This window comes from Jaculus jaculus, chromosome 5, assembly GCF_020740685.1.
Source record: "Jaculus jaculus isolate mJacJac1 chromosome 5, mJacJac1.mat.Y.cur, whole genome shotgun sequence".
Taxonomy (NCBI): domain Eukaryota; kingdom Metazoa; phylum Chordata; class Mammalia; order Rodentia; family Dipodidae; genus Jaculus; species Jaculus jaculus.
Genome location: NC_059106.1, coordinates 64638133 through 64663698, shown reverse-complemented (window position 1 = coordinate 64663698; position 25566 = coordinate 64638133). Strand labels below are relative to the sequence as shown.

The window sequence follows — 25566 nt, the reverse complement described above, 5'->3', positions numbered from 1 at the left end:
ACTCATTCTCATGTTTGTTTTTTTTTCCTCTCTCTCCTTGCAAATAAATAAATAAAGATGGCTATAACCACCATGCCACAATTAGACTACAAGGGGGCAGAGGCCATAGTGGAGACTGGGCAAGTGGCTGGGAGGTTGGCGGTGGTAGTGGGGGGAGTGTGAAGGCAGATGGATCCCCAGGGTGGTGTGAAAGAATCAAGGATGAGCCCCTAAGATCCTGACCAGGCAGCCAAGAGCTGCTTTGGGTCTGTGAAGTCTGAGGCACCTGTGGAACCTCCAGTGAAGACCACAAGAGGACAGCTGGACGGAAGCCAGCCAAGAGGGAAACTTTCAGCACAGAGAACCAAACGTGGGCAAATTCAACAAAGTCTCAGTGAAAACTTGTATAAGCCATCGGCTTGCTCAGGGCTCTCAGTGGGTTAATACTGCCCTCTACTGGCTACGTGGAAACTACAGGGTACCTAGACCTGCAATGTCCCATCAAATGCATTGATTTACATAGATGCGAAAAACCTGTTTTAACGATCTGGATCCATTGCAGAAGAGATGGCAGAAAGAATGTAAGAGCCAAAGGAAGGGTAGGACTCTTTACAGCATGCTCCTCCAGACACAAAATGGCCTGGATATCCATGGCCTCACAGTGCCTGACACCACCTACACAAGACCATCGTAATAGGAGAAAAAGATCATGACATCAAAATCAAAGAGCGACTGACTGAGAAGGGGAAGAGGTATGATGGAGAGTGGCATTTTAAAAGGGAAAATGGGGGGGGGGAGGTGGCGGATTACCATGGATTATTGCCTACAATTATGGAAATTGTCAATAAAAATAATAAATTAGGGCTGGAGACATGGCTTAGCAGTTAAGCGCTTGCCTGTGAAGCCTAAGGACCCCGGTTTGAGGCTCGGTTCCCCAGGTCCCACGTTAGCCAGATGCACAAGGGGGCGCACGTGTCTGGAGTTTGTTTGCAGTGGCTGGAAGCCCTGGCGCGCCCATTTTCTCTCTCTCCCTCTATCTGTCTTTCTCTCTGTGTCTGTCACTCTCAAATAAATAAATAAATGATTTAAGAAATAATAATAATAGTAAATTAAAAACAAACAAACAGCCGGGCGTGGAGGCACATGTCTTTAATCCCAGCACTCAGGAGGCAGAGGTAGGAGCATTGCTGTGAGTTCAAGTCCACCCTGAGACTACATAGTGAATTCCAGGTCAGCCTGGGCTACAATGAGACCCTACCTCAAAAAACAAACAAAAAACCCCAAGGGGGCTGGAGAAGAGATGGCTCAGCGGTTAAGCGCTTGCCTGTGAAGCCTAAGGACCCCGGTTCGAGGCTCAGTTCCCCAGGTCCCACGTTAGCCAGATGCACAAGGGGGCGCACGCGTCTGGAGTTCGTTTGCAGAGGCTGGAAGCCCTGGCGCGCCCATTCTCTCTCTCTCCTCTGTCTGTCTTTCTGTGTCTGTCGCTCTCAAATAAATAAATAAAATTAAAAAAAAAAAAAAAACCCAAGGGCTTAGCAGTTAAGGTGCTTCCCTGAAAAACCTAAGGACTGGGGTTCAATTCCCCAGTATTCACTGTAAAGAGATGCATAAGGAAGCGCATGCTTCTGGAGTTCACTTGCAATGGCTGGAGGCCCGGGCACATTCATTCTCTCTTATACATCTGTCTCTCTCTCAAATAAATAAACTAATAAAACCAAAACCAAAATAGGGCTGGAAAGATGGCTTAGCAGTCAAGGTGCTTGCCAGCAAAGCCAAAGGACCCAGGTTTGATTTCCCAGGACCCATATAAGCCAGATACACAAGGTGGCACATGCTGGAGTTTATTTGCAGTGGCTAACGGCCCCAGGTGTGCTCTCTCTTTCTCTGTCTCTCTCTGTCAAATAGTTTTTAAAAAATATGGCTGGAGAGATGGCTTTGTGGTTGGGGTACTTGCTCGTGAAGTCTAAGAACCCATGTTTCACTCTCCAGATCCCACATAAGCCAGGTGTGAAAGGTGAGGCAAGCACAAGGTCACACATGCCCACTAGGTGGCACAAGCGGCTGGAGTTCAGTTGCAATGACTGAGGTCCTGGTGGGCCAATTATCTCTCTCTAAAAAAAAAAAGAGGTAGGATTGCCATGAGTTCAAGGGCCACCCTTAGACTATATAGTGAATTCCAGGTTAGCCTGAGCTAGAGTGAGACCCTTGAAAAACTGGGCTATAGTGAGACAAGCAATTGCCTTTAACCACTGAGCCATCCCCTCAGCCCTATAAACATAATTTAAATTCAGTTCATTTTGTTCTGTTATGAACTGCTTTTCAGCCATGCGTGGTGGCACACGCCTTTAATCCAAGCATTTGGGAGGCAGAGGTAGGATGATCGCTGTGAGTTCAAGGCCACCCTGGGACTACATAGTGAATTCCAGGTCAAACTGGGCTATAGTGAGACCTTACCTCTGAAAAAAAAAAAAAGAAAAACTAATTTTTTCAAATTATACCTTGAGAGGACATAGTTATGACTTCCATTTCAGCATTGTAAAAGTATTACTTACAATGGGTTAAAAGATTACAAACTGTTGGGGCTGGAGAGACATCTTAGTGGTTAAGGGTCTTGCCTACCAAGCCTAAGGACCCAGGCTTAACTCTCCAGAACCAAAGTAAGCCAGATGCACAAGATGGCATATGCATCTGGAGTTCATTTGCAGTGGCTCAAGATCCTGGTGTGCTCATTCTGTCTCTCTCATAAATAAGTAAATATTTCTCATTTAAGTTAGGCATGGTCGCACACACCTTTAATCCTATAATCCTAGCACTTGGGAGGCAGAGGTAGGAGTTTGAGGCTACCCTGAGACTACATTGTGAATTCCAGGTCAGCTTGGGCTAGAATGAGGCCCAACCTCAGAGAAAAAAAAAAAAAAAAAAATTTTTTTTTACAAACTGTTAAAGAGTAAATGCAGATAGAGAAACCATGTGTAGTAGTTACCTCCTCATTGCAGGGACAAAATACTCTACCAGAAGCAGTTGATGGGAGAAAAGGGTTTATTTCAGCTTACAGTCTTGACCGGTATGGTGGCGCATGCCTTGAATCCCAGCACTCAGGAGGCAGAGGTGAGAGGATCACTGTGAGTTCAAGGCCACCTTGGAGCTACAGAGTGAGTTCCAGGTCAGCCTGGACTGGAGTGAGACCCTACCTCAAAAAGCCAACTGCAGACGCGTGTGTCACCTTGTGCATCTGGCTTCACGTGGGTACTGAGGAATTGAATCTGGATCCTTTCACTTTGAGGGCAAGCACCTTAACTGTTAAGCCATCTCTCCAGCCCCAGTGACGCTTTATTTATTTATTTTTATTGTATTTATTTATTTGCAAGCAGAGAGAGATAGGAAGAAGGAGAGAACGGGCATGTCAGGGCTTTCAGTCACTGCACATTGCAAGTGAACTCCATATGTATACACCACTTTGGACGTCTGGCTTTACATGGGTACTGGGAAATTGAACCTGGGTCTTTAGGCTTTGCAGGCAAGTGGCTTTAACTACTGAGCCATCTCTCCAGGACAATGACTGTTTTAAGAAGCATGCTGGCAAAGCTCCTATCCCCAGGACACTGACCCTTAGCTTCATAGATGTGGCCAAGGTGCCACATGCTTTGTGCGTCCTCTGCTCTCTTTTCAGCAGCTCACGGGCATTCCTGTCCTTCAAGAACATTGTTGACTGTCCCACCACTCTGACATCAAGTCCTTAGGTTGCTATTTGCTGGCATTTAAGACACACATACCAGCGTGGCCATATGGCAGTTCAAGAAATACTCTTTTCTATTTGTTCCCACCAACCTTTATTTGACATATTAATATATTTACGACTGTGAAGTTTTAAAAAAAGAAGCTTGTTGGGCTGGATGTGTAGTTCAGTGGGCGAGATGTCTTGCAGTGCTATAAACAGCTGGATGGACCATTCTGAGTTTTCAGAGTTTTAAGACCTAAATGCTGACAGAACGATGGACTGTGCAGGATTGGCTTATGAGGGGAAGAAAGCTTTGCTGGACTGGAGAGATGCCCTAGTGGTTAACTCATTTGCCTACAAAGCCAAAGGACCTAGGTTCAATTCCCCAGGACCCATGTTAGCCAGATGTACAAGGGGGTGCACACGTCTGGAGTTCATTTGCAGTGGCTGGAGACCCCGGAGCGCCCATTCTCTCTCCTCTGTCAAATAAATAAATTCATTAAATATTTAAAAGACATGGACTGACGTGAGCAGATGGATATAACACAGAAAGAAATAAAGTTCTGGGCAGGAGACATCAGCCCCTCTTCACCTGCAACTGCTTAAGAGACCACCACCATTGAGATTTGACCACCGTTCTGCACTGGTTCAGCAGGAAGAATGCAAACGCTTTTTAAAGTAGGAGGCCTGAATGCTGGAGTGTCTTGCACTTCAAAATCGGCTTTATCCCCCTCCCCGCCGCTCCCCAATTATATTTGGTAGCCACTATGGGAGTATAACAAATGCGGGAAAGAGGGTCATTGGATTTGCAATGCAGTTTGTTTTTTGGAAATAGCCACTGGACAAAATGAGACAGGGTTGTTCAAGTCTCTGAGTGGAGATCTGACGGAGCGATGAGGATGAACCACAGGCTGCAGCGGAGACCATAGGATTTTATTGAGGTGACAGCATTATGGGACAGCTGCCAGCTCAGGATGGATTTCTCCAGGCTCAAGACTTCATCGACATTACCGCTGTCAGATTTGGAGCTACAGGATGTGATGTTTGCTCTGTTTATTATTACTACTATTATTTTGGTTTTTTGAAGTAGGGTCTCACTCTGGCCCAGGCTGACCTAGAATTCAGTGGTAGTCTCCGGCTGGCCTCAAACTCACAACGGTCCTCCTACCTCTGCCTCCTGAGTGCTGGGATTAAAGGCATGCGCCACCATACCTGGCTTGCCATTTATTTTAGATCTTGCATTGGTTCAACTTTTCCTTGCTATGCCCAATGCCATCTTTTGCAGTGTGAATGCTTACTCTGTACCATTATGTGCTTTTGATTTTACAGCTAAGAGACTAACTATGGAGATGTATGAAGAGTATTGGGATTGAAAAAGCTATGGGGACTTTTTAAAGTTGGACTGAATGCATTGCAGCTTACCTCGTGGATGGATGTTGAGTTTATGGGGACCATGGACAGAGTGTGCTGGGTTGAATCAAATGTCCCCCACAAACTCATGTGTTTTAAACGTTAGATCCCCAGCTGATTGCTATTTGGGAGGTGAAGCATTGCTGGAGGAGGTATGCTGCTGGGGTCAGGCTTGGGGATGTTGAAGCCCACTCCCCCTTGCTAGAGTTTGGTTCACTCTCCTGCTGTTCCACGTGCTGTGGCAGAGGTGACGTCCAGCCTCTACTCATGCCACTTGTTCTCCTGCCATCATGAAGCCTCCCCTCGAGACTGCAAGCCAAAATATTGAAACTTTCCTTCCATCAGCTGCTTTTGGTTGGGTGCTGTGTCCACAATGAGAAGGTAAGTACAACAATGAGAGACCCTGTTACAAAATGAGATCTTTTTAATGTCCATATGTGTGTGATGGCACACATGCGCTGGTATTCACACACATGAACATGCATATACATCATACACACATACCAAAAATAAATGAGTAAAATTAAATTTAGGGCTGGAGAGATGGCTTAGCAGTTAAGGAGCTTGCAAGTAAAGCCTAAGGACCCAGGTTCAATTCCCCAGGACCCATGTAAGCCATGTGAGGCCCTGGTATGCCCCTTTTCTCTCTCCCTCCCACTCTCTCTGTAATAAATTTTAAAAAATCAAAAAAGAAAAAAATTAAATTTACAAAAATAACAGGCTAGAAGATGGCTCAGCAGTCAAAGGCAGTTGCTCCTAAAGCCTGCCAGCCCAACCTGAACTTGAGTGAGTTCCAGGTTAGCTTGGGCTAGAGGGAGACCCTGTCTTAAAACAAAAACTGGCAATGTCACACATGCTTTTTAGGCTGTCATGAGAGTGAATAGGTGGTAGGAATGGAGGATGCAGGGATGGAAGCAGAGGGCTGACCTCAGATAAATGCCATGGAAGAAAGATCAGCAGTGAGAAGACATGGGCAGGAGACCCCACCCCAGACAGGTGTGCTGGCTGCATCTGTAAACAGGAAGCAAAGCCCTCAGCTCCCAGTGAGTGTGCATAGGAAAACACTAGAGGGCGGAGGACCAGAGAGATAGTTTGCTTTCAGTTGTCAGGGACAATTTGCTGGGAACTGTTCAAGATGCCCTTGAGTCCTGTATCCTCCCTCAACTAAGGAGGACCAGCTAGCTCAGGAGGGATCTTTTCTGCAGCAGGTAGAGTTCTGTGCTAGGCAATCAAGAGAAAGACAGGGAGAGCTGGGCTCTCCAGGAAGAGCAAGCAAGCGTGGCCTGTGAGAACATGGGCGTGGGCGGGATGAATGGCAGCGATGTACCCAGGAGTCTGGACGGATGACAACCTGGACTAATGAAGAAACCTGAACACGCATGGTAGATTGCTAAGTGTGATACAGTTCATTTTCCGACTTTTTCTTGCTTTAAAAAAAATATTTTATTTGCAAATGAGCAGAGAGAAAATAGGCTTGCCAAGGCTTCTAGCCAATGCAAATGAATTCCAGATGCATATGCAAGCCACCATGTGCATCTGGCTTCACATGGATACTGAGGAACTGAATCTGGGTCCTTAGGTTACACAGGCAAGTGCCTTAACTGCTAAGCCATCTCTCCAGTCCCTCATTTTTTTTTTTTTTTTAAGGTAGGGTCTCTCTAACCCAGGCTGACTTGGAATTCACTCTGTAGTGCCTGGATGACCTTGAACTCATGGTGATCCTCCTCAGCCTTCTGGCACCCCTATTCTCCCGCTGTCTGTTGTGGTAGAGTACTTGTCTGGCATGCACAAGACCCTGGGGTCACTCCCCATCCCACCACAAACATGCACCCACATATGTAAATGTTCTTATCTACATCTGCCGTTCAGCTCTTCTTATAGTTAATGATCAAATGAAAACTGCACAGGAAAAAAGATGCATTTTCCTTCCCACTTGGACTGTATGTACTTGACCAGAGGGCATTAGATCCGGCAGACTCCAGATGTGCCCACGTGGTGGGCGGGGGAAAAATACCTCTCAGCAAGGAACAGGGAAGGAAGAAATCTTTCAGAGACAGCATGGCCGCACCCACACTGAACTGCGGAGGAATTTGTTTCTCTTGCTTTAAGCAGCCAACTTTGTGGTGGTTTGTTAAGGCAGCACTTCAGAAACTCAGAGGGACACCTTTTCAAATTAATAAAAGGGTCACTAGCCAAATGCTAAACAGAAAAACAATCTTGCCTCTATCAACATTTTAAAAATATATTCATCTGAGCCTGTGTGCGTGTTCCAAGGCAGCCTAGGCTGGAGTGACTCTAGCTCAAAACAAAGGGTGGGGGTGTGGAGAAATGGTTTACCGGTTAAGGTGCTTGCCTGCAAAACCAAAGGACCCAGGTTCAATTCCCCAGCACCCACATAAGCCAGATGCACAAAGGGGCACATGCGTCTGGAGTAAGTTTACAGTGGCTGGAGGCCCTGTCATGCCAATTCTCTAAGAAAAGAAAGGAACCCTGAATATTTTATGCAAAAGCAGACACAGGCTGTTTATATGTGGGCAATAGTAAATAGAATATACAGGTTTAGAAAGCAAAAATCTGATTTTCAGACTGATCTTTGTGTACTTAACAGTGCATCCAGAAACTCAATGTGTTTGTTCCCACAAGCATAGCTGTTTGCATGTAAGCAGAGTTTTCCCAGTACATGTGAAGCCCGGGGTTTGGATCCTCAGCACCTCAATAAACAAGCCAAGTTAAATGAGATGGCTTTGCTTGTAAAGCCCGATGGTCAGGGTTCAATTCCCCAGTACCCACATAAAGCCAGATGCACATGCATGTGAAGTATGTTTGCCATGGTAGGAAGCCCCGGAACGCCCCTTCTCTACCTGCCTCTTTTGGTTACTGGCAGTGGATGCTAACCATGAACTCTACCACTGAGCTACACCCAACTAGCTAAAACTCTGCAGTAGCCAATGCTACCACTACATAAGCTAAGACTTCTGTTACTTTCTAAGCATTTACTGAATGCTGGAGAGGTAGCTCTGTGGACAAAAGTACTCACCTGCTTGCAAAGGCTGCCTGTTCAGGTTTTAACTGCCAAGCCACTCACATAGGCCAGAGTGAAAGTACCACAAGCGTCTGGGAATTCAGTTGCAGTGACAAGAGGCCCTGGCGGACTTTTACACACACGTTTTCTAAATGACTAAACTATGGCAGGAATAGGAGTGCACTCTCCTATAAAAATTACCACTTGTAAACATCAGATGTAAGAGGACCCCCCCTTTTTTTTTGTTTTTTGGAGATAGGGTCTCATAGTGAATTCCAGGCTGACTTGGAATTCACTATGGAGTCTCAGGGTGGCCTCAAACTCATGGCAATCCTAGGATTAAAGGCGTGTACCACTACGCCCAGCTCAGGAATTTTTAAAATACTTTAAAGGCTCAGGCTGGCCTAGAACTCACCCCACAGTCCTCTTGCCTCAGCATGACCACCATGCTGATTAATGGGGTCCTCCTAAACTAACTGCCCCAAGGCACACTACTTGACTCCCAAGGCTCCCTCACGCTCCTGGGGTTTTGCCTTCACCTTATTTCCCTGTAGCTTGGTTCTCATCACAAGCACATACCCCCCCACCGAAGTGTGAGGGCTGTAGAGGTCATGAAATGAATGGTTGAAATCGGAGATCACAGTACAGGCCACTACCACAGTGCTGGCAGGGGCTGTTCACTGCAGGACCTGACCGGCCCAGGACTCCTGGGAACATGGCTCTGTACCATCCCAAGTCAACCTAATGCTTTCCCAAGAGCTCACCTTGTTTTGCAGCTGCTCATCTCTTAAAGGCAGCGATCTTGCTGCCAGCTCTTCTGCCAGAAGCCTGCTCATGGCTCGACCCCGCCCCGCCCCCACCGTCTTCTGTGCAGCTCTAGCTTCGGAGCTTGACTTGAGGGGCAGCCAGTGTTAATTACAAACTTAAAGCTTCATTAATGAAAACAGGGTATAGCTGTCAGAAAGCAGGACATCTACTTTTAGGGATGTTACTCAGGGGAGGCTAGACCTTAAGGAAAAGGAACCAAGAGGGAAGAAAATCCTCCGGCACCGCTCTGTGAAGCCCTAGGGAGAGTCTGGCAAGCTCTGCAGGAAAGGAAGCCTGGCTGGAAGATGAGGAAGGCAAACAGACTGGTTGGCTGACCTTGGCCAGCTCTTGTTTGCTATTACCACAAATTGACTGTTTTCCCATGGATAGAGAACATCTTGGTTGTAGAACTGTGGCAACGGGACCCACTGCAGTTCAAGTTGGCAATGGCTAGAGGAGATGGGACAAAGCCCAACCTGCCGCCTTGGTCCACAGGCGAAGGCAGTGGAGGCAGGAGAGCCAGTAGCTAGCGAATCTTAGCATACACACTTAGGATGTAGACAGCTTCGGTGGGCCTAGATCTCCCGGCTCCTAGCAGAATAAAGGTCCTCCCCACAGAATGCACTGGGAAGACCAACTGGCCTAAATTTCCCTCTGTGCTATTTGTAACAACGGCTCATGTAGCCCAGCCTGGCTTCAAACTATAACCAGGGGCTAGCTTTGATCTTTGGATCCTCCCGCTTCTACCTCCATAGCACCAGGACCTCCCACATTTTAGGTCAACACCCGCCAATGAGATCCACCGCCGGCCCCCATTCAACTTTTACATCCCTTGCTGTCCCTCACCCAACCCTACTAGCCCGTTTCCTGGCACGTAAGCTCCCCGAGAGCACTTACAGCCTAAATGTAAGTCCAGGGAGAACTCCAAGTTACAGAATACAATGTGTCAGGGACACATGAATGAGGTAGGCAGTTTTATGGAGGTTTTTTCCCTTTATTGAGAAACTTAAGACTTGGGTACATCAAAACCAATTTCTGGGGGTGGGAATAATCAAAACCCACAATAGAAAAAAAAAAGTTAATACTGGGCCAAAGTAGAACCCAGAGAATATATTCTTATAATTGAAAAATTCTAGGTGCTTCATAATTGACCTTTTGATACAAAATGACCTATTAAATTTGCAACTTCTGTTTCTTGGTGTTGAGGTCCATAGGACAAGCTAGGAAGTCTTCAAACCTTGAGCTGAATTCCATGAGGGGTTATTTGGCTTCTGACTCCTGAAAAGAAAAACACTAACAAATAATTCAAACAATTTTAGAAATGCAGTGTTATTAAAGGGCTTCTTGGGCTGGAGAGATGGTTTAGTAGTTAAGGTGCTTGTCTGCAAAGACAAAGGACCCAGGTTTGATTCCCCAGGACCTACATAAGCCAGATGCACAAGGTGGAACATACATCTGGAATTTGTTTGCAGGGGCTGGGGGGGCCCTGGCATACCTATTCTCTATATCCCTCCCCCATGTGCCAACAGGGGCTCTGAATCTCAGTATGACTGATACTTGAACTCAGATGTGGCTCCTCTGGGGTCATCTGTGGCATGACTAGCCTCCTCAAGCTCTTGACAAGAGAAGCAAGGCCATGCAAGTCAATCTCTACCAACACAGCAGCTTTGACCTGCCTTTGCGCATCACTGTCCCATCTGGAGAGATCCACTAGTCTTGGCTATCTCACCCACTTAAGCCCGAGTAGGCAGAGAGAGCCCCTAAAAGCAAGGCTATTCATTTCTTTTGTTTGGGTGTGGTGGGTACTGGGAATTGAACACAGGCTTTGTGCATGCCGAGCACTTGCTATTTTTAATGGGGTATGGTGGTCATGCAAAATCTCAGGGAGGCGGGGTGGGGGGGAGAAGAAACCAAGGTAGAAAGTTGTCTTTTTATTGTCCTACCTCTTAGAAAGTTCTTCATGAATCAAAGCCACTGATAGTTGGGCTGGAGAGATGGCTCAGGTTATATGTGCTTTCTCTCAAATAAAAATATTTGGGCTAGAGATGGCTTAGTGGTTAAGGCATTTGCCTGCAAAGCCAAAGAATCCCAGTTTGACTCTCCAGGACTCACGTAAGCCAGATGCACAAGGGGGCACGTATGTCTGGAATTCTTTGCAGTGGCTGGTGTGCCCATTCTCTCAATCCCTCTCAAATAAATAAAATATATACATATATGCCAGGTGTGGTGGCTCATGCCTTTAATCCCAGTATCTGGGAGGCAGGTTAGGAAGACTGCTGTAAATTCAGACTCCACTTTGAAACACTGAAAAAGGAGCCATGGCACTGAGCTGATGGTGTGCCTGAAATCCCAGCCCTCTGGAGGCTGAGTGAATTCAAAGCCAGCCTGGCAAGTGGAACCTTTCTAAACAAACATGGCAGACTAGGACACCAGACTCACATCTTCCTTCCCTTGTCTAGGAGGTAGCAGCAGCGACCGCGCCCACCTTCTGGGCAGCTTCTTTCTTGGCATGATGAGCCTGCAGAACTGCTACAGCTTCATCCACCTGTGAGAAGAGAAACCCAGGTCAGCGACCAGGAGAGCGCCTGAGTTGTGCCGCCCTCAGCAGCAGCCCTGGTAGACCAGAGGGTGAGGTCACAGGGACAGCAGCCGCGTCCTCTGCCCCTCCCTCTCCCAGGCGCACCTTGGAGCGGAGAGACTCTGGGGACTCCAGCATGTGCAGCAGCTCCGAGTTGTCGATCTCCAGCAGCATTCCTGTGATCTTTCCAGCCAGATTGGCATGCATTGTTTGGATAAGAGGGAATAAACGTTCCCCTGTGGAACAGGCGGTTAATTAAAAACCAAATCCAATCCTTGGTCCAAACTGGCCACTCTTGTGCAAGCACATGGGACACTCACCCAGCATCTGCTTCTGTTCCTGGGGGGGCGCAGCGGCCAGCATGGAGGCAGTCAGGGGCTCCTGGCCCTGCACGTGCACTGCAGGCTGAGGTGCCTGGGAAGCAATAACAGCGTTATGAGTATAATCGCTCAGCCCCTGAATATGAATGGGGGCAGCTGTCCTTGTTAGCTGAAGGGCACAGTGAAAAATGAGAAAACAGCTATAAGGAAATGGCAACTTATCAGAAGGGGGAAAGCTAAATCCAAAAAATAAAGAAAATCTACAATGCTGGTCTAGTATTTGCTGGTGTTTCACTTGATTTAACCAAGGTTACCTTAGAATTCAAAGTCTTGTTGTAAATCAGGCCACCCCGCACACTCCAAAGTAGGGTCTCCTCTAGCCCAGGCTGACCTGGAATTCACTATGTAGTCTCAGGGTGGCCTCGAACTCATGGCAATCCTCCTACCTCTGCCTCCTGAATGCTGGGATTAAAGGTGTGCGCCACCACGACCAGCCACATAGCTGAGGCTGACCTCAAACGTGGCTAAAGCTAACTTTGAATTCCTAACCTGCTTTCACCCCCAAAGTTTTGGCATTACAAGCATTTAGCTTAGTAAACTTCATAGTACTCCACAGTAGTGTGTCCTATTAATTAAGGATTTTGTCAGGTCAATTCCAGTATTACTGGGTAAGATGAGTCTACTATTGTACCAGATATTTTAGTGGATTTATTTTTATTTTTGGTCTTTTGAGGTAGGGTTTCACTCAAGCCCACCCAGGCTAACCTGAAATTCACTAAGTTGTTTCAGGATAGCCTAGAACTCAGTGATCCTCCAGCCTCCCTAAATGCTGGGATTAAAGGCATACCCCACCACACCCAGCAGACTTTTCTTTCTGGGTCAGGGTCCCATTCTAATCCAGGCTGGCCTCAAACGCAGTGACCCTCCTACCTCAGCCTCTTAAGTGCTGGAATTTAACATGTGCATGACCATGTCTGACTTTTGTTTGTTTTTCAAGGTAGTGTCCCAATCTAGATCAGGCTGATCTGGAATTCACTCTGTAGTGTCAGGCTGGCCTAGACGTCACAGTGATACACCACACCGGCCTGGCTTGGTTTCTTGAGCAAAGATCTAATATAATCTAGTCCTGTAGCTATGGTTGCCCTTCTATGTTTGACCACATACGGCACAGATATATAGTCCACCACACCTGACTTGTACAATATCAAAGATCAAACCAAATATTTTCATTTATCAACCATTTAAGGATTACTAGAGTCCTAAAAGTAAGGCCTTATAGACAAAAAGACAATTTAGCACCAAGCTCAGGAAAACCTTCAATTTAAATGTTTCAAAATAAAATTCATGTACTGGAGAGGTGGCTCAATAGCTAAGGTGTTTGTCTACAAAGCTGAAGGACCAGAGTTTGATTCCCCAGTACCCACATAATGCCAGATGTACAAAGTAGCTCAAACATCTCAAATTCATTTGCATGGCTAGAGGTCCTGGTGCGGCCATTCACTCTCTCAATTAAGTATGATCCACCAAGCTTCTGAGCTGGCTGGAAGACTGTGTATGGCTTAAGACACAGCAAGCTCTGAAGTAAACCGTTTCTATCTGGTTTGTACCTGGAGGGAGCACACAGCTTATTAAACAACCTAAGTTCAGGCCACCACCCAATCTCTGAAGCTAAATTTCCTCTCTGTTCTTTTTTTCTTAAGATAGGGTCTCTTATGGGGAGGTAATATGATGGAGAATGGAATTTCAAAGGAGAAAGTGGGGGGGAGGGAGGGAATTAACACAGGATTTTTTTATAATCATGGAAAATGCTAATAAAAATTTAAAAAATAAACCCTCCAAAAAAAAAAACAAAAAATAAAAAAATGAAAAAAAAAAAAAAAGATAGGGTCTCAATCTAGTCCAGGCTGACCTGGAACTCACTAGCAGTCTAAGGGTGTGCCACCACACCCAGTTTCTTCTCTGTTTTTAACAGACTTCGTGTCCCAGAGGCTCAAAGAGCTGAGTGTATGCATGCAGGCAGGTATGTCTTAGAACACTAGCTGAGGTAGGAGATTGCTCTGAGTTTGAGGCCAGTCTGAGACTACCTAGAAAAAAAACAGCCCTAGCTGGAGGGTTGGCTTAGCAGTTACAGTGTTTGCCTGCAAAGCCAAAGGATCTCAGTTCCATTCCCCAGGACCCACGTAAAGCCAGATGCACAAGGTGGCACATGCGTCTGGAGTTTGTTTGCAGAGGCTAGAGGCCATAGTGCACCCATTCTCTCTCCCTCTCTCAAATAAGATAAAAAACTAAACAAAAAAGATTATCACCCAGGACAGACTTCCAACAAAGCAGGCATGTAACACCCGCCGGAATTAAAGTAAGGTCTCTTTTGGAGACAGTAGCGCTGGGGGAATGCCTTTGCTCACCTGCAGAGGCTGGAGGGCAGGGTGAGGGCTGCGGACGCTGGAGGCGTACTTGTATGGGGCCACAGCCCGGGGAGCAGCAGCAACTGCAGCACGAGGCGTAAGGTTCTGCACGGCTGTGGGAACACCTTGAGAGAAAGACAAACACAATTAAAGTCCATCAGCCTGAGCAAAGGCCCGTCAAATCCCATCTTTCCCCCGTCTGTGTGCATCCAATACCACCTCCAGACTGGCAGCTGTCAGTCAGCCCTTGCTGGGCGGCACCAGCCCCACCAAAGTCCATAGCCAAGCGGTCCGGGCACTCAGACCCTACAACAGACCAGCAAATGCACATCAGTGTTGGCAGCAGATGTCCAACTGGCCACGTCTCATGGAAGGAGAATTTCCAAAGCATGTTCACACATGGGCCCACTATTGTTTTTCAGGATGAGCCAAAAAGGACACCATATACCTCTTTTTAGTTTCAAATACAGGACATACTCTGTAAAAAAAACACTTCTTCCTAACCCCACCCCAAGAACAAGATGTCTTGGTAGTCATCCAGCTAGCACACTTCAGTTAATCTTTTCTGAAATCACCGAAGAGCAAAGAATGTTCACACTAGAACTCACATGGCTTCTCTGCTCCTGAATGATGTTCCTAGCTAAGCACACAGCCAAGGAGGAGACAGAACCAGGGCTCTGGGAAAGCTCGAGCCCCACAGACTGACCAAGCAAGGGCAGAGCTCGTCATGCGGACTCCCTCCTCCCAGGGCCATGCTCCTACAGGCCAATTTGCTCACCGACTCTCTGAGTGGTAGTAGGGAGGCCACGAGAGGCCGGAGCATTACCAGTTGGAGCCAGATGGCGAAGAGCTGGACGAGGCCCAGACTGGCGTATAGCACTTGGCATCCCTTGGAAGCCTGATAAAGAGACAAAAATCGCTCAACGCTGGCAAGCCAATATGGCCAGAAGCTAGGCTATGCTTCCAAGGGGGCACGTGAGAAAAGGTAGAACTTGACAGGAATGCATATCCAGGGTGACAGTCACTGCTCCGACCACCTACCTTGAGGTCTCCCACCTTGCTGCCAGCGTGGATTAGGCCTCATCTGTGCTAACTGGTTAGGTGTGTAATATGGAGGTCTTCCCTGGGCCTGTAAGGAAAGAACACCCTTTAGTTGATGGACCTGAACCCATACTAGCGAACTCTCTCTCTCTCTCAAATAAGCATTTCTAAAAAGCTGAAGCCAGTTAATGGGGGCAGCTCTGCTCTACCTCTATGTGTGTAGGAATGATGTGTCTTGTATTTGACATTCTTTGTTATTTCATTTCATTTTTTGGTTTTCTGAGGTAGAGTCTTGCTCTACCTTAGGCTGACCTGAAATTCACTATGTAGTCTCAGGGTGGCCTTGAACTCACGCCCAGCGTACTCTGACATTCTTAATAACAGGATGTAAACCTCCCTCTCCCCAACGACTGCACAATATAGCAGGTGTCATGGGCAGGCCCCAAACAAAGAACACTGACTACCTCACATCCCACCTGGCAGACCCACCTGTGGAACTGCTGGCACAAAGTAGCCACCAGCTGCAGGTTGGAACTGATTTAAAATGGCACTGGCAGGGAGAGCTCTCATCCCGGCCACACGCTGCATGTACTGGTTGGTCAGGTGAGCCTTTCTCTCCTCCTTCCTCTGGGCCAGGGCAACGTACAGTGGCTTGGAGCCTACAATGCGTCCGTTCATCTCAGTGACTGCTTTGGTCGCCTCTTCAGGAGATGAAAAGCAGACGAAGCCAAACCCTTTGCTCCTTCCATCCTCCAGCATTACCTACAGAGTAAGAGCAGCTACTCGAGAAGGCGACTTGGGGAGAGGGCTCTACTGCAGAACTTATCAAGCCTAGGTCAGATGTTCAACACTCTCCCAGGAAATATCCCAGGTGAATAAAACTCCTAAGTACTTTCCAACTATACGGCTAATGATAAAACCAGAAGCCCTTTCCTGATACCTAGAAGTACTGCTATCCCTGAGTGCCCAAAAGACATCTTGACATGGTGCTGCTAATTTACTATAACTTATCTGCTATCAAATCATATGGTCCCAAGCCTTGGAAGACTGAACTTCCTGCTATCATGAACACTAGCAGCTAACAGTCACAGGAAGCCCAGTTATCTGTCTGAGCCTCAGTTTCCACGATGTACTCTAAGACAACCTACTGGTTCTGGTAGTCTACTTTCCAATCAATCGCAACTATTTTTCTCGCCTGGAAAGGTTATGCACTGCTTTCCCTGGCATCTGTGTGTGCCTAAGCACCACCACGAATGCCTTATTCACAAGGGACAGTCTCCTGAGGTGGAGGCTTGTCCAAGGTATCTGCACAATGACCTTGAACACAGTGCTTAATGGACTATTTTGCTCTTACAAATGCCAACTCGGCTACTGTGCGGAGAAGGCGGTGGCACTGACAGAGCTGGTCAAACACCAGAGCTGGCCCCTTCTCATCACCCAAAGTACTTGTGGCAACTGTTGCACCAGGCCACAACCCGTAACTTCCCAGGTGCCAGTCTGCCACTCTTCTAAAGTGCCAGCGAGGTGCAGCATATCACCCATCACCCATGTGGCCAGTACTCTCTTGCACAGGGACTCAAGTTCATTACTGTTAAAAATGTGACTTGGGGCTGGAGGGATGGCCTAGCTGCTAAAGCGCTTGCCCACATAGCCAAGGGGCCCAAGTTCAACTCCCCAGGACCCACATAAGCCAGATGCACAAGGGGGAGCATGTGTTTGGAGTTCATTTGCAGCAGCTGAGGCCCTGGTGTACCCTTTCTCTTTCTGCCTCTCTTTTTCAAATAAATAAATATATATTTTTAAAAGATGAGGTTCACAGTCCACTCATTCAGTGGATGACCATCAAACACCAAGCAACGTGTACCACGAAACAGGAAACATTCATGCCTTTTGTTTTTAGTTCCTTCCTGACCCCATCCATCTTCAAAATATCATTCTCAAGAACATGTGGCAGAGTTGTAGAGACGGGCCCCAAGACAAATGGAAAGCAGCCCGTCTGGATATCCTCTGCGCTTAGTATAGCACCATCTGTCCCCAGACCAGCACGCAGTAGCGGGCCTAGGAAAGATTCAAGTGCAGGGCGGGCTGCACGAGGCAGGGCCAGCCTTCTCACCGCTCCACTGCTCACTCCACTAGTGCTGCTGCAGAGGAAGAATTTCCTGGAATGTGGCTAGGCTCAGAATGACACAATTTAGACCCTTCACTGACACAAATGTAAATACATCTTGAAGGCAGTATTGTTTTCAACTGCCAAATCTCAGTGTACAGTACCTTAGCACTGGTGATTGATCCAAATGGAGAAAACTCTTTCCTTAATTTCTCATCATCAATGGTGTCATCCAAGTTCTTAATGTAGAGATTTACTCCCTGAAAGAGAAGGACTGTCATTAATTACACTGATGACAGTTCACACCAACATGGAAGGCAACAAAAGGTTCAAAGGGTCATCACCTAAGCAAAGCCAAGGACAAGCCAATGGGAGGTCAGGACAAGAGCCCACAACAAACCACCTCTTGCCCCTGGCTCGCCTGCTGCCACATCTGGCAGTGTACATGAGAGCTTTCAAACTAGACCAAGTCCCTAGTGAAGAGCCTGGAACCCATGGGTTCTTTGCAAATACTTCATAGTCAATACCCTACAAGCCAGCTAGCCCAGCACCACCTTACCTGGTATCGACTAATTCTCTCCTGTTTCAGCTGCTCGAATTTCCGTTTTAATTCAGCCTGACGTTCTACTTTCTTCTGTGCACGGCCTACAAATATAACTTTCCCACTGATCTCTTTTCCATTCATGTCTTCTACAGCCTAGAGAAGAAATGCTTTCCTTTAAAACCAAGTTGCCGAGACATGGGTTTCTTTAAGTCTATTAAGTCTAACTAATTCCTAAGAGAAAACCTTTCCTATAGGACTGAAAAGTAACGATTTCTAAAGTCTCCTGATCCAATTCAAAATTCTTCATCTGTAAATGGGATTAATATCTAAATGGGTTATTGGTCCAGATAACAGAGAGGAAAGATTAAAAATTCAGTATTTGAAGATGGCCCTGGTGGCGCAAGCCTTTAATGCCAGCACTCAGGAGGCAGAGGTAGGATTGTTGTGAGTTCGAGGCCACCCTGAGACTACAAAGTGACTTCCAGGTCATCCTGGGGTGGAGCGAGACCCCACCTCGAAAAACAAAACCCAAACAACAAGAAAATTCAGTATTTCAGGGTTGAGGAGACGGCCTCAGTGGTTAAAGGTGCTTGCTTGCGAAGCCTGCCGGGGGACCAAACACAAAAAAAAACAGGCACAAGAATCTGGTGTTCATTCACTTGCAGGAGGCCTTGATGCACCCCCTTCCACATACATACACAACAGACATGCAAATAAATAAGTAAATCCATTAGCCCTAAAAAAATCGAAGCACGTGACATGAGCTTTGATTGCTTATGTCACTATACTTTCTTCCAGGTTCTTTGTGGCTCCTTGAGTGACATGAGCCTAACACACTCCTCAGTCCATAAGCAAGTGCCCTGCTATCATCAGGTCAAATCGAAGTCTAGGCTTTAGTCCCCTCACTTGTGAGTGGAACCATCTGTCCTAATCTTTAAAACTGTAGACAGCTGAGGACACAGGTATGTGACAAAAGCTTGAACAGTTAACTGAATCCCCTCATGATGATTCCAGCAGCATTACTACTCAAGAACACTAGCTCTGCTTACTAAGTACAGAGCAATAACCAAGGCCCTAGCCGCACCTGGGCCGCCACCGATCAACTCCTCCCAGCCCTCACGGCACTCTCACCTTATTGGCCTCCTCGTGTTTTTCATAACTCACAAAGCCAAAGCCTTTCGATTTCCCACTGGGGTCTCTCATCACCTTGACACTGAGGGTCTTACCTGTTACCAAAGGAGAGAACTATTAGTGACAACATCTCTACCATAGCTCAAGAAAGCTCTCTCTAGAGCCCAGATGTGGATCTAAGACACGGAGAGGCGCCATAACTGGTCTGAGTGAGACCAGGCAGCCGAGCTGGTCTTAGGAGTGAAGGAGGCAGGATGAGGCCAAGCACCCATCTCTGATCTACTCAGTGACCTTTGTGTCACACCGATAGATGCTCGATTTCTGGGTCTGAGTGCCCTTGTCTCTTAAGTGAAAGCAGATGAATTCTAAGGCTGCTGGACTATACAGCAAATTCTCTAACTTACCAAACTGGCTGAATAGCTCTTTCAGGCTCTCGTCATCCATCTCTTCTCCAAAGTTTTTGATGTACACATTGGTGAATTCCTTGGCTTTGGCTCCAAGCTCAGCTTCACGCTCTTTGCGTGACTTGAATCTGCCCACAAACCTACAAAGAAATCATGAACATTGATTACCCAAGGGGAACAAATATGATTTCTAGAGGCCCAAAGGAATACAGATTAAAGCCTGGCAAAGGTTAAAATATGCGAGGTCCCCATCCCCCACCAGGAGAGTGAACTCAGACTTCCCAAGTCCCCAGGGAAAGAGAAAGCGCAGGACTATATTGTGAGGACGAGGACCAGCCCCAGGGCTCCTGGTGAGGAAGGACCAGGGCTACTCCTACCACATCACACTGCCTTCGTGAAGAAACCTGAAGACCATGTTTATAAATGTTCATTTCTGTGCATCTATGTAAATGCATAGAAAATGTCTGGAAGGATACAAACCAAACTGTTAACAGTGGTCAGTCCTAGGATTGAGACTGCTGGAATGAGGGGGAAACTTTTGCTACACTGTCTTACTCGCTAGGAAATGCTCCACAGTGGGCACACAGACAACACACCCTGTCTAGTCAGTACCACAAAGGACAGGAATGCTTTGCTTGTAGTAGCCAAGATGTATGGTCCACACCCCACAGTAATAACCACACCACTGCAGTGAGATCTGTAAGGAAGCATCTCTGCAAGGAGATGCGTTTGCAAGCTCTCCACTGTAACCAAACAAAGTGCTCTGTGGAGTCACAGGATCAACTAGCAAGAGACCCATGTCAAAGGAAAGCCAAGGTCACATAGCTGGTGTTTAGCTCCTGGTCAGCCCAGGGCCCTCTCCACTCTGCCGCTGGCCAAGACCCCTGCTCAGAGTGGGCTCAGAGCTGTCTTCTAGCCAGCCCCAGTAGCCGATGCTCACAAAACCCATGGATGAATGCCTCTAAGGGAGAGGCAGCAGGCAGGTCATGGCTAGGGCAGGGAGCCCACCTTGGCAAGTCAAAAGGGCTGCCATGGCTCGGGCAGGGAGACTCACCAGCCCTGGAGTGGAGAGGTAGGAGCAGGCCACACTTGGGCCGACAGAACCAGTAGCCGCCTTGTGTGTGCCAGTTAATACCGAGGTGGGGCCACGGCTGGCTCATGCGATGGTTGTCGCTCCGGACTGGGACACTCACACTTTGCGGTCATTGAGGAGCATGCCATTCATCTTCTCGATGGCCTTGTCAGCAGCCTCTTGGGTCTCGAAGTGGACAAAGGCATAACCCTTAGAACCATTCTCATCACACACCACCTGTCAAAGAAGCAGTTCAGTTTAGCATCAATCAGTGGGCAGCTCCAGGGTTACACTGTGTCTCCAGGCAGCCAACTGCACCAGCTGGAATCTTTCTGACACCTAGCACAGCACCAGGTCCCCCAAAAGGGATCCACTTACTAATGCTTGCCACTTAGTTTGCCAACTCATGCCTTTTTAATTTTTTGACTTCTTTCAAGGTATAGTTTCATTTTAGCCCAGGCTGGCCTCGAACTTACAGTAAACCATCACGCCAAACCCAAGGCCCTATTGTGGGTCCCCAGTGCCATAACTGGTTGCCTCCAATTCTAAGGCAGCTCCCATTTGGTATTATCTTTCTCTTTTGAGATGAATCTATGTATCCCAGGCTGGTCTTGAACTTGCCATTCAATTTACTGCTGGTCCAGCACACCTGGCCTGGCCTCACAGACAGCAGTGTTAGCATCCTGTCAAGAGTCCCTGATACTCTGCTGTGGTCATGCAGCCTTTGCTCACCTTGCAGGACAGAATATTTCCAAAGGCAGAGAAAGTATCATAAAGGGCCTTGTTGTCTATAGATTTATCCAGGTTCTTGATGAAGACATTCCCCACACCAGATTTTCTCAAAGAGGGATCTCTCTGAGACCACATGATACGGATTGGCTTTCCCTTAATCACATCGAAGTTCATGGTGTCCAAGGCCCTCTCGGCTGTGAAAGAGAACATTTTAATTTCAGATGTAACACATCCACTCAGGTATTCCAATGCCACCATTTCAAAACATTACCCCAGGACTTTCTTAAGTAACATCTGGCAAGAAGAAACTTACAGCAACCATCTTAAGTGGGACAACTGAATACCAGATTTTCACAGATGCTGTTCCTTCATTCAGCCCAGTTACTTGTGTTTTCTTATATTTTCATTTTCCAAGACACATAAAAACTGATTTAGATCAACATTTTTAAAAAGGCCATCATTTGCCGGGCGTGGTGGCACATGCCTTTAATCACAGCACTGGGGAGGCAGAGGTGGGAGGGGAGAATCTCAGAATTCCAGGCCACCCTGAGACTACATAGTGAATTCCAAGTCAGCCTTGGCTACACAGCCAGACTCTATCTCGAAAAACCAAAAATAAAAAAAAGGCATCATTCATCGAAAATGGAAATACTGAGCCAGGCATAGTGACACACGCCTTTAATCCCAGCACTGGAGAGGCAGAGGTAGGAGGATCACTGTGAGTTCAAGGCCCTGAGGCTACATAGTGAATTCCAGGTCAGCCTGAGCTAGAGTGAGACCCTACCTGAGAAACCAAAAAAAAAAAAAAAAGGAAATATTGGGCTGGAGGTGGCTTAGTGCTTAAGGTGCTTGCCTGCAAAGCCTGAGAACTCATGTTGCAATCTCCAGGTCCCACGTAAACCAGACAGTGATGCAAGTGCACAATGTCATACCTGTGCACAAGGGCTCTTGTTTGTAGTCTGTTTGCAGTGGCTGAAGGCTCTGGTACGCACATTCTTTCTCTCAAATAAATGGAAAAGTTAAGCTGGGTGTGGTGGGATACGCCTTTAACCCCAGCCCCTGGGAGGCAGGGGTAGGAGGATCACCATGAGTTCAAGGCCACCTTGAGGCTACATAGTGAATTCCAGGTCAGCCTGGGCTAGAGGGAGACCCTACCTCGAAAAAGCAAAAGATGACAATGTTCTCAGCATTACCAAAGGAGGCAGTACAGATCGGCCCTGCACCTTCCGGTGTCTAACCCTTTCTATGTATGATCTGAGCACCAGGCACTCAACTAACTGCCCTGCTAATCACATTCTCCATCCTTCTTTAGTTTCCTGACCAAGTCTATGGGTACACCTTACAGACCATGTATGGAACCAGAAGCTGAATTATTTCATCACTTGATGACCAGCATTCAATGAAGGCAACAAGGATGTCCAGATCTGACGCCCAATTTCCCCTTAATTATCTCAACCAGTGACTTCACAAATGCAATGACCTTACCCAGAACCTCTTTTGTGAGGGAATATAAAAACTGGGACAGAGGACTCACCTATAATCCCAGTACTTGGGAGGGGGAGATAGGGCAATCAGGAGGCTCAAGGCTAGCTAGGGCTACCTGAGACCATGTCTCAAATAAAACAAGAAAGGGCAGGGTCACAGTAGGGGTGCGTCTTGCTCACTTCAACAGTACTTTACTTCACAGATGGACAAGAGCTGGGGCGTGACTCAGTGGCAGGGCCACACTTCTGCTTGAGACCCTGGGTCTGATCCTCACCAAAGCAGGGAGGGAGGATGCAAAACTCTGCCCCTCAACAAATTCAGCTGTCTAGTCAGCCAAGGGAATTTGCTTTTACTCCAAAATTCCTTCCCCACCTTTCTTTGTATGGGGTGGCTGGACAGAGGAAACAGGACAGATCAAGTTAATGAAAATCTAGTTTGCCTATGGGAGCCATGTAAGACACATGGCCTAGGACCTCAAACTATTTCATTAATTAAGACCCATTCCAACACAGCTCCTGGTCTAATTCCAGACAGCAGTGCACAGGGCAAGTAGGCCTGGGCTGACAAATCTGGCTGCACTTATTTATAGCAGGGAGAAGTCCTGCAGAGGTATGTGTTGGCAGACACACTGACCAATGGCTGCTGCTCTCTCTAAGGGCCACAACTTTTGTTCAGAGTCAGGCAATTGCTAAGGTAGCCCATACTCCCTCCTCCCACCCCACCTCCCAAAATAAAGGCCGCTCAGCTACCTTCTTTATGCTCCTGTAGGCGGCAGAACTGGCCTCAGGGCACACTGGGCAACAGCAGGAACACCTAGACCAATTCTCCCATCTCACCTCCAACTTGGGCAAGAACATTCTGTCTGGTGGGCATCGGTCAAAGTGGGGAGCTGGGTTCCTCAGCCACAGAATGGCTCCCCAGCAATGGTCTCTGCATTGGTCCCCTGCTCATCTGGAGTCACGTGCAGCTCTTATTAGGCTCCCTCTGGGCTGGCTGGAGGCGCGCCTGCACCGGGGTGGCAGAGCAGTGCACCCGGGATCCCAACAGGGTTTCCCACTTTTTTTTTTTTTTTTTACAGTTCCTGTTCCTTTACTTTTCTCCAGATAGGATGAAAAGGGATGTTTTTTTAACCATATTCATGGCACCTCCTCAGAAGACCTGGATGTCATTCTCCATAGACTAGAGCTTAGTCCAGTGGTGACAGGCCCTTTGCTAGGCTACAGCAGGAAACTTCTTACTCCCTTCCTACCTGCCCTAAAGCATCTCTTATCAGCATAAATTCAAGACTCTTAGTACCGAGCAAGGGCGGGGGAGGGCCGGCAGCTTTGCAATCTAAAACTTTTGCAGGCTCATGTTTCAATCCATTTGAGGAGCACCAGCCCATGCCCACGGGAGCAAGCCAAGGTCTCCAACAGCCCCACCACATTTGAGCAGGACCACGCACAGTGGAAAAGCAGAAGGCGCCTCGCGTTCCAACCCCCACCCAGGCCCAAGGTCATGAGGATAGCAAGTGGCGGATGGCAGCAGGGCCAGGACCAACACGCCAGGACTTCTCCATGCTCCCCACTAAGGCGTCGTCGGCCACACTGCGGCCGGGATGCTAAACCCCTCCCTCCCTCCCGCGCTGCCCGCTGCGTCCAGGGTGGACGACTCCTTGGGGGTACCGTGGAATGTCACGAACGTGCGGGCACCGGCTCTACTCACCGTCAGCTGGCTGCTGGAAGTTGACGTAGGCATAACCCAGAGAGCGGCGGGTGATCATATCCCGGCAGACCCGGATGGACAGCACAGGCCCCGCCGGACTGAACTTTTCGTACAGCATGGCCTCGGTGACGTCCGAGTGCAGGTCGCCCACGTACAGGGAGGCCATGGGGTAGCTGCTGGCTGCAGCGTTCATCTCCCCGCCCCCCACCACCCCGAGCCCCGCCAGGAGGACTTCTCACGTGGGGGGGCCGCCGCCGGACAAAAGGGGGCTCGGGAGAGCCGGGGCCGCGCCGCAGCGCACAGGTGGCACCGGGAGCGGCTGGAGCGGGGCTCGCTCGGGAGGCGGGACCGGAGCGTGCGGGGACGGCTCACGCGGGACCGCAAAACCTCAAAGACAAAGACTCGCAGAAAAATAACAACAACAACAATAATAACTTATATATCTCTGGTCCTCCCCGAGAGTTTGTAATTTGCAAGCTGTCCTGGCTGGACGCTTCTCAAGTCTTTAAAAATAAAAATTAAAAAAAGAACGCAAAAATTAAACTAGGGGTTGGGGGGGGGAGAAATCCTTCAAGATTCAAGAGGCAGCCAGATGCTGCTGCCCACGGCGGCCTTGGGGACACGCGTTTCTCGATAAATATAGGCCCCGGGCTCCCGGCGGTTTACAATTACAGCGGCCGGGGAAGAGGGAAACCGAAGCCTCGCCGGTGCCGCCTGGGCCGGCCCCGGGCGGGCGGGCGAAGGGCAGCGCGGACACGTGGTGCGCCGGCCGGCGCGGGGGGCGCGGGCGCCGGGCTGCCACGCGGCGGGCGCGGGGCGGGACTCGGGCCGGAGGGCGGCGGGCTCACCACCGGACCGGCCGACGGACGGACGGACGGACGGACGACCCCCGACGGCGGCGTGGGCAGGCCGGAAGCGTGCGAAAGTGTCTTCCCCGCGAGTTCCCCGTGGACGCGCCTTCTCGTTTCCTTTTTCTCTTGTATTTTTTTTCTTAGTTTTTTTTTTTTTTCAGGCCTTTTGCAGGTTTGAGTAGTTTCTTTTTTTTTTAATTTTTTTTTTTTTTTTTCTTTTTGCTTCAGGCTGCTAAGCCTGGAAGCGATGCAAGCG

At 48.2% G+C, this 25566-nt stretch overlaps 1 protein-coding gene and 1 non-coding gene across 5 annotated transcripts; both read right to left on the bottom strand.

Moving 5' to 3' along the window:
* Positions 1 to 9909: 9909 nt before the first annotated feature.
* Pabpc4 (poly(A) binding protein cytoplasmic 4) lies at positions 9910 to 25211 on the bottom strand. 4 transcript variants are annotated; one of them, XM_045149734.1, is made up of 16 exons: positions 24460 to 25211; positions 21271 to 21464; positions 20660 to 20775; positions 19467 to 19606; positions 19063 to 19157; positions 17947 to 18084; positions 17552 to 17647; positions 15770 to 16042; positions 15281 to 15368; positions 15018 to 15137; positions 14459 to 14545; positions 14240 to 14364; positions 11835 to 11928; positions 11620 to 11750; positions 11376 to 11481; positions 9910 to 10214 (listed from the first exon to the last, which is right to left on the bottom strand). In XM_045149734.1, exons 1-15 carry the CDS (start codon positions 24650 to 24652, stop codon positions 11392 to 11394), a joined length of 1980 nt encoding a protein of 659 aa, XP_045005669.1. In that variant the 5' UTR covers positions 24653 to 25211; the 3' UTR covers positions 9910 to 10214; positions 11376 to 11391. The 4 variants fall into 4 exon arrangements, with proteins under 4 accessions (XP_045005669.1, XP_045005670.1, XP_045005671.1 ...); XM_045149735.1 differs by having other exon boundaries at positions 15066 to 15137; XM_045149736.1 differs by lacking the exon at positions 14459 to 14545.
* On the bottom strand, positions 17224 to 17357 carry LOC123461322. The gene has a single exon (XR_006637610.1). It is a non-coding gene; the product is annotated as a small nucleolar RNA SNORA55 (small nucleolar RNA).
* Positions 25212 to 25566: the final 355 nt, after the last annotated feature.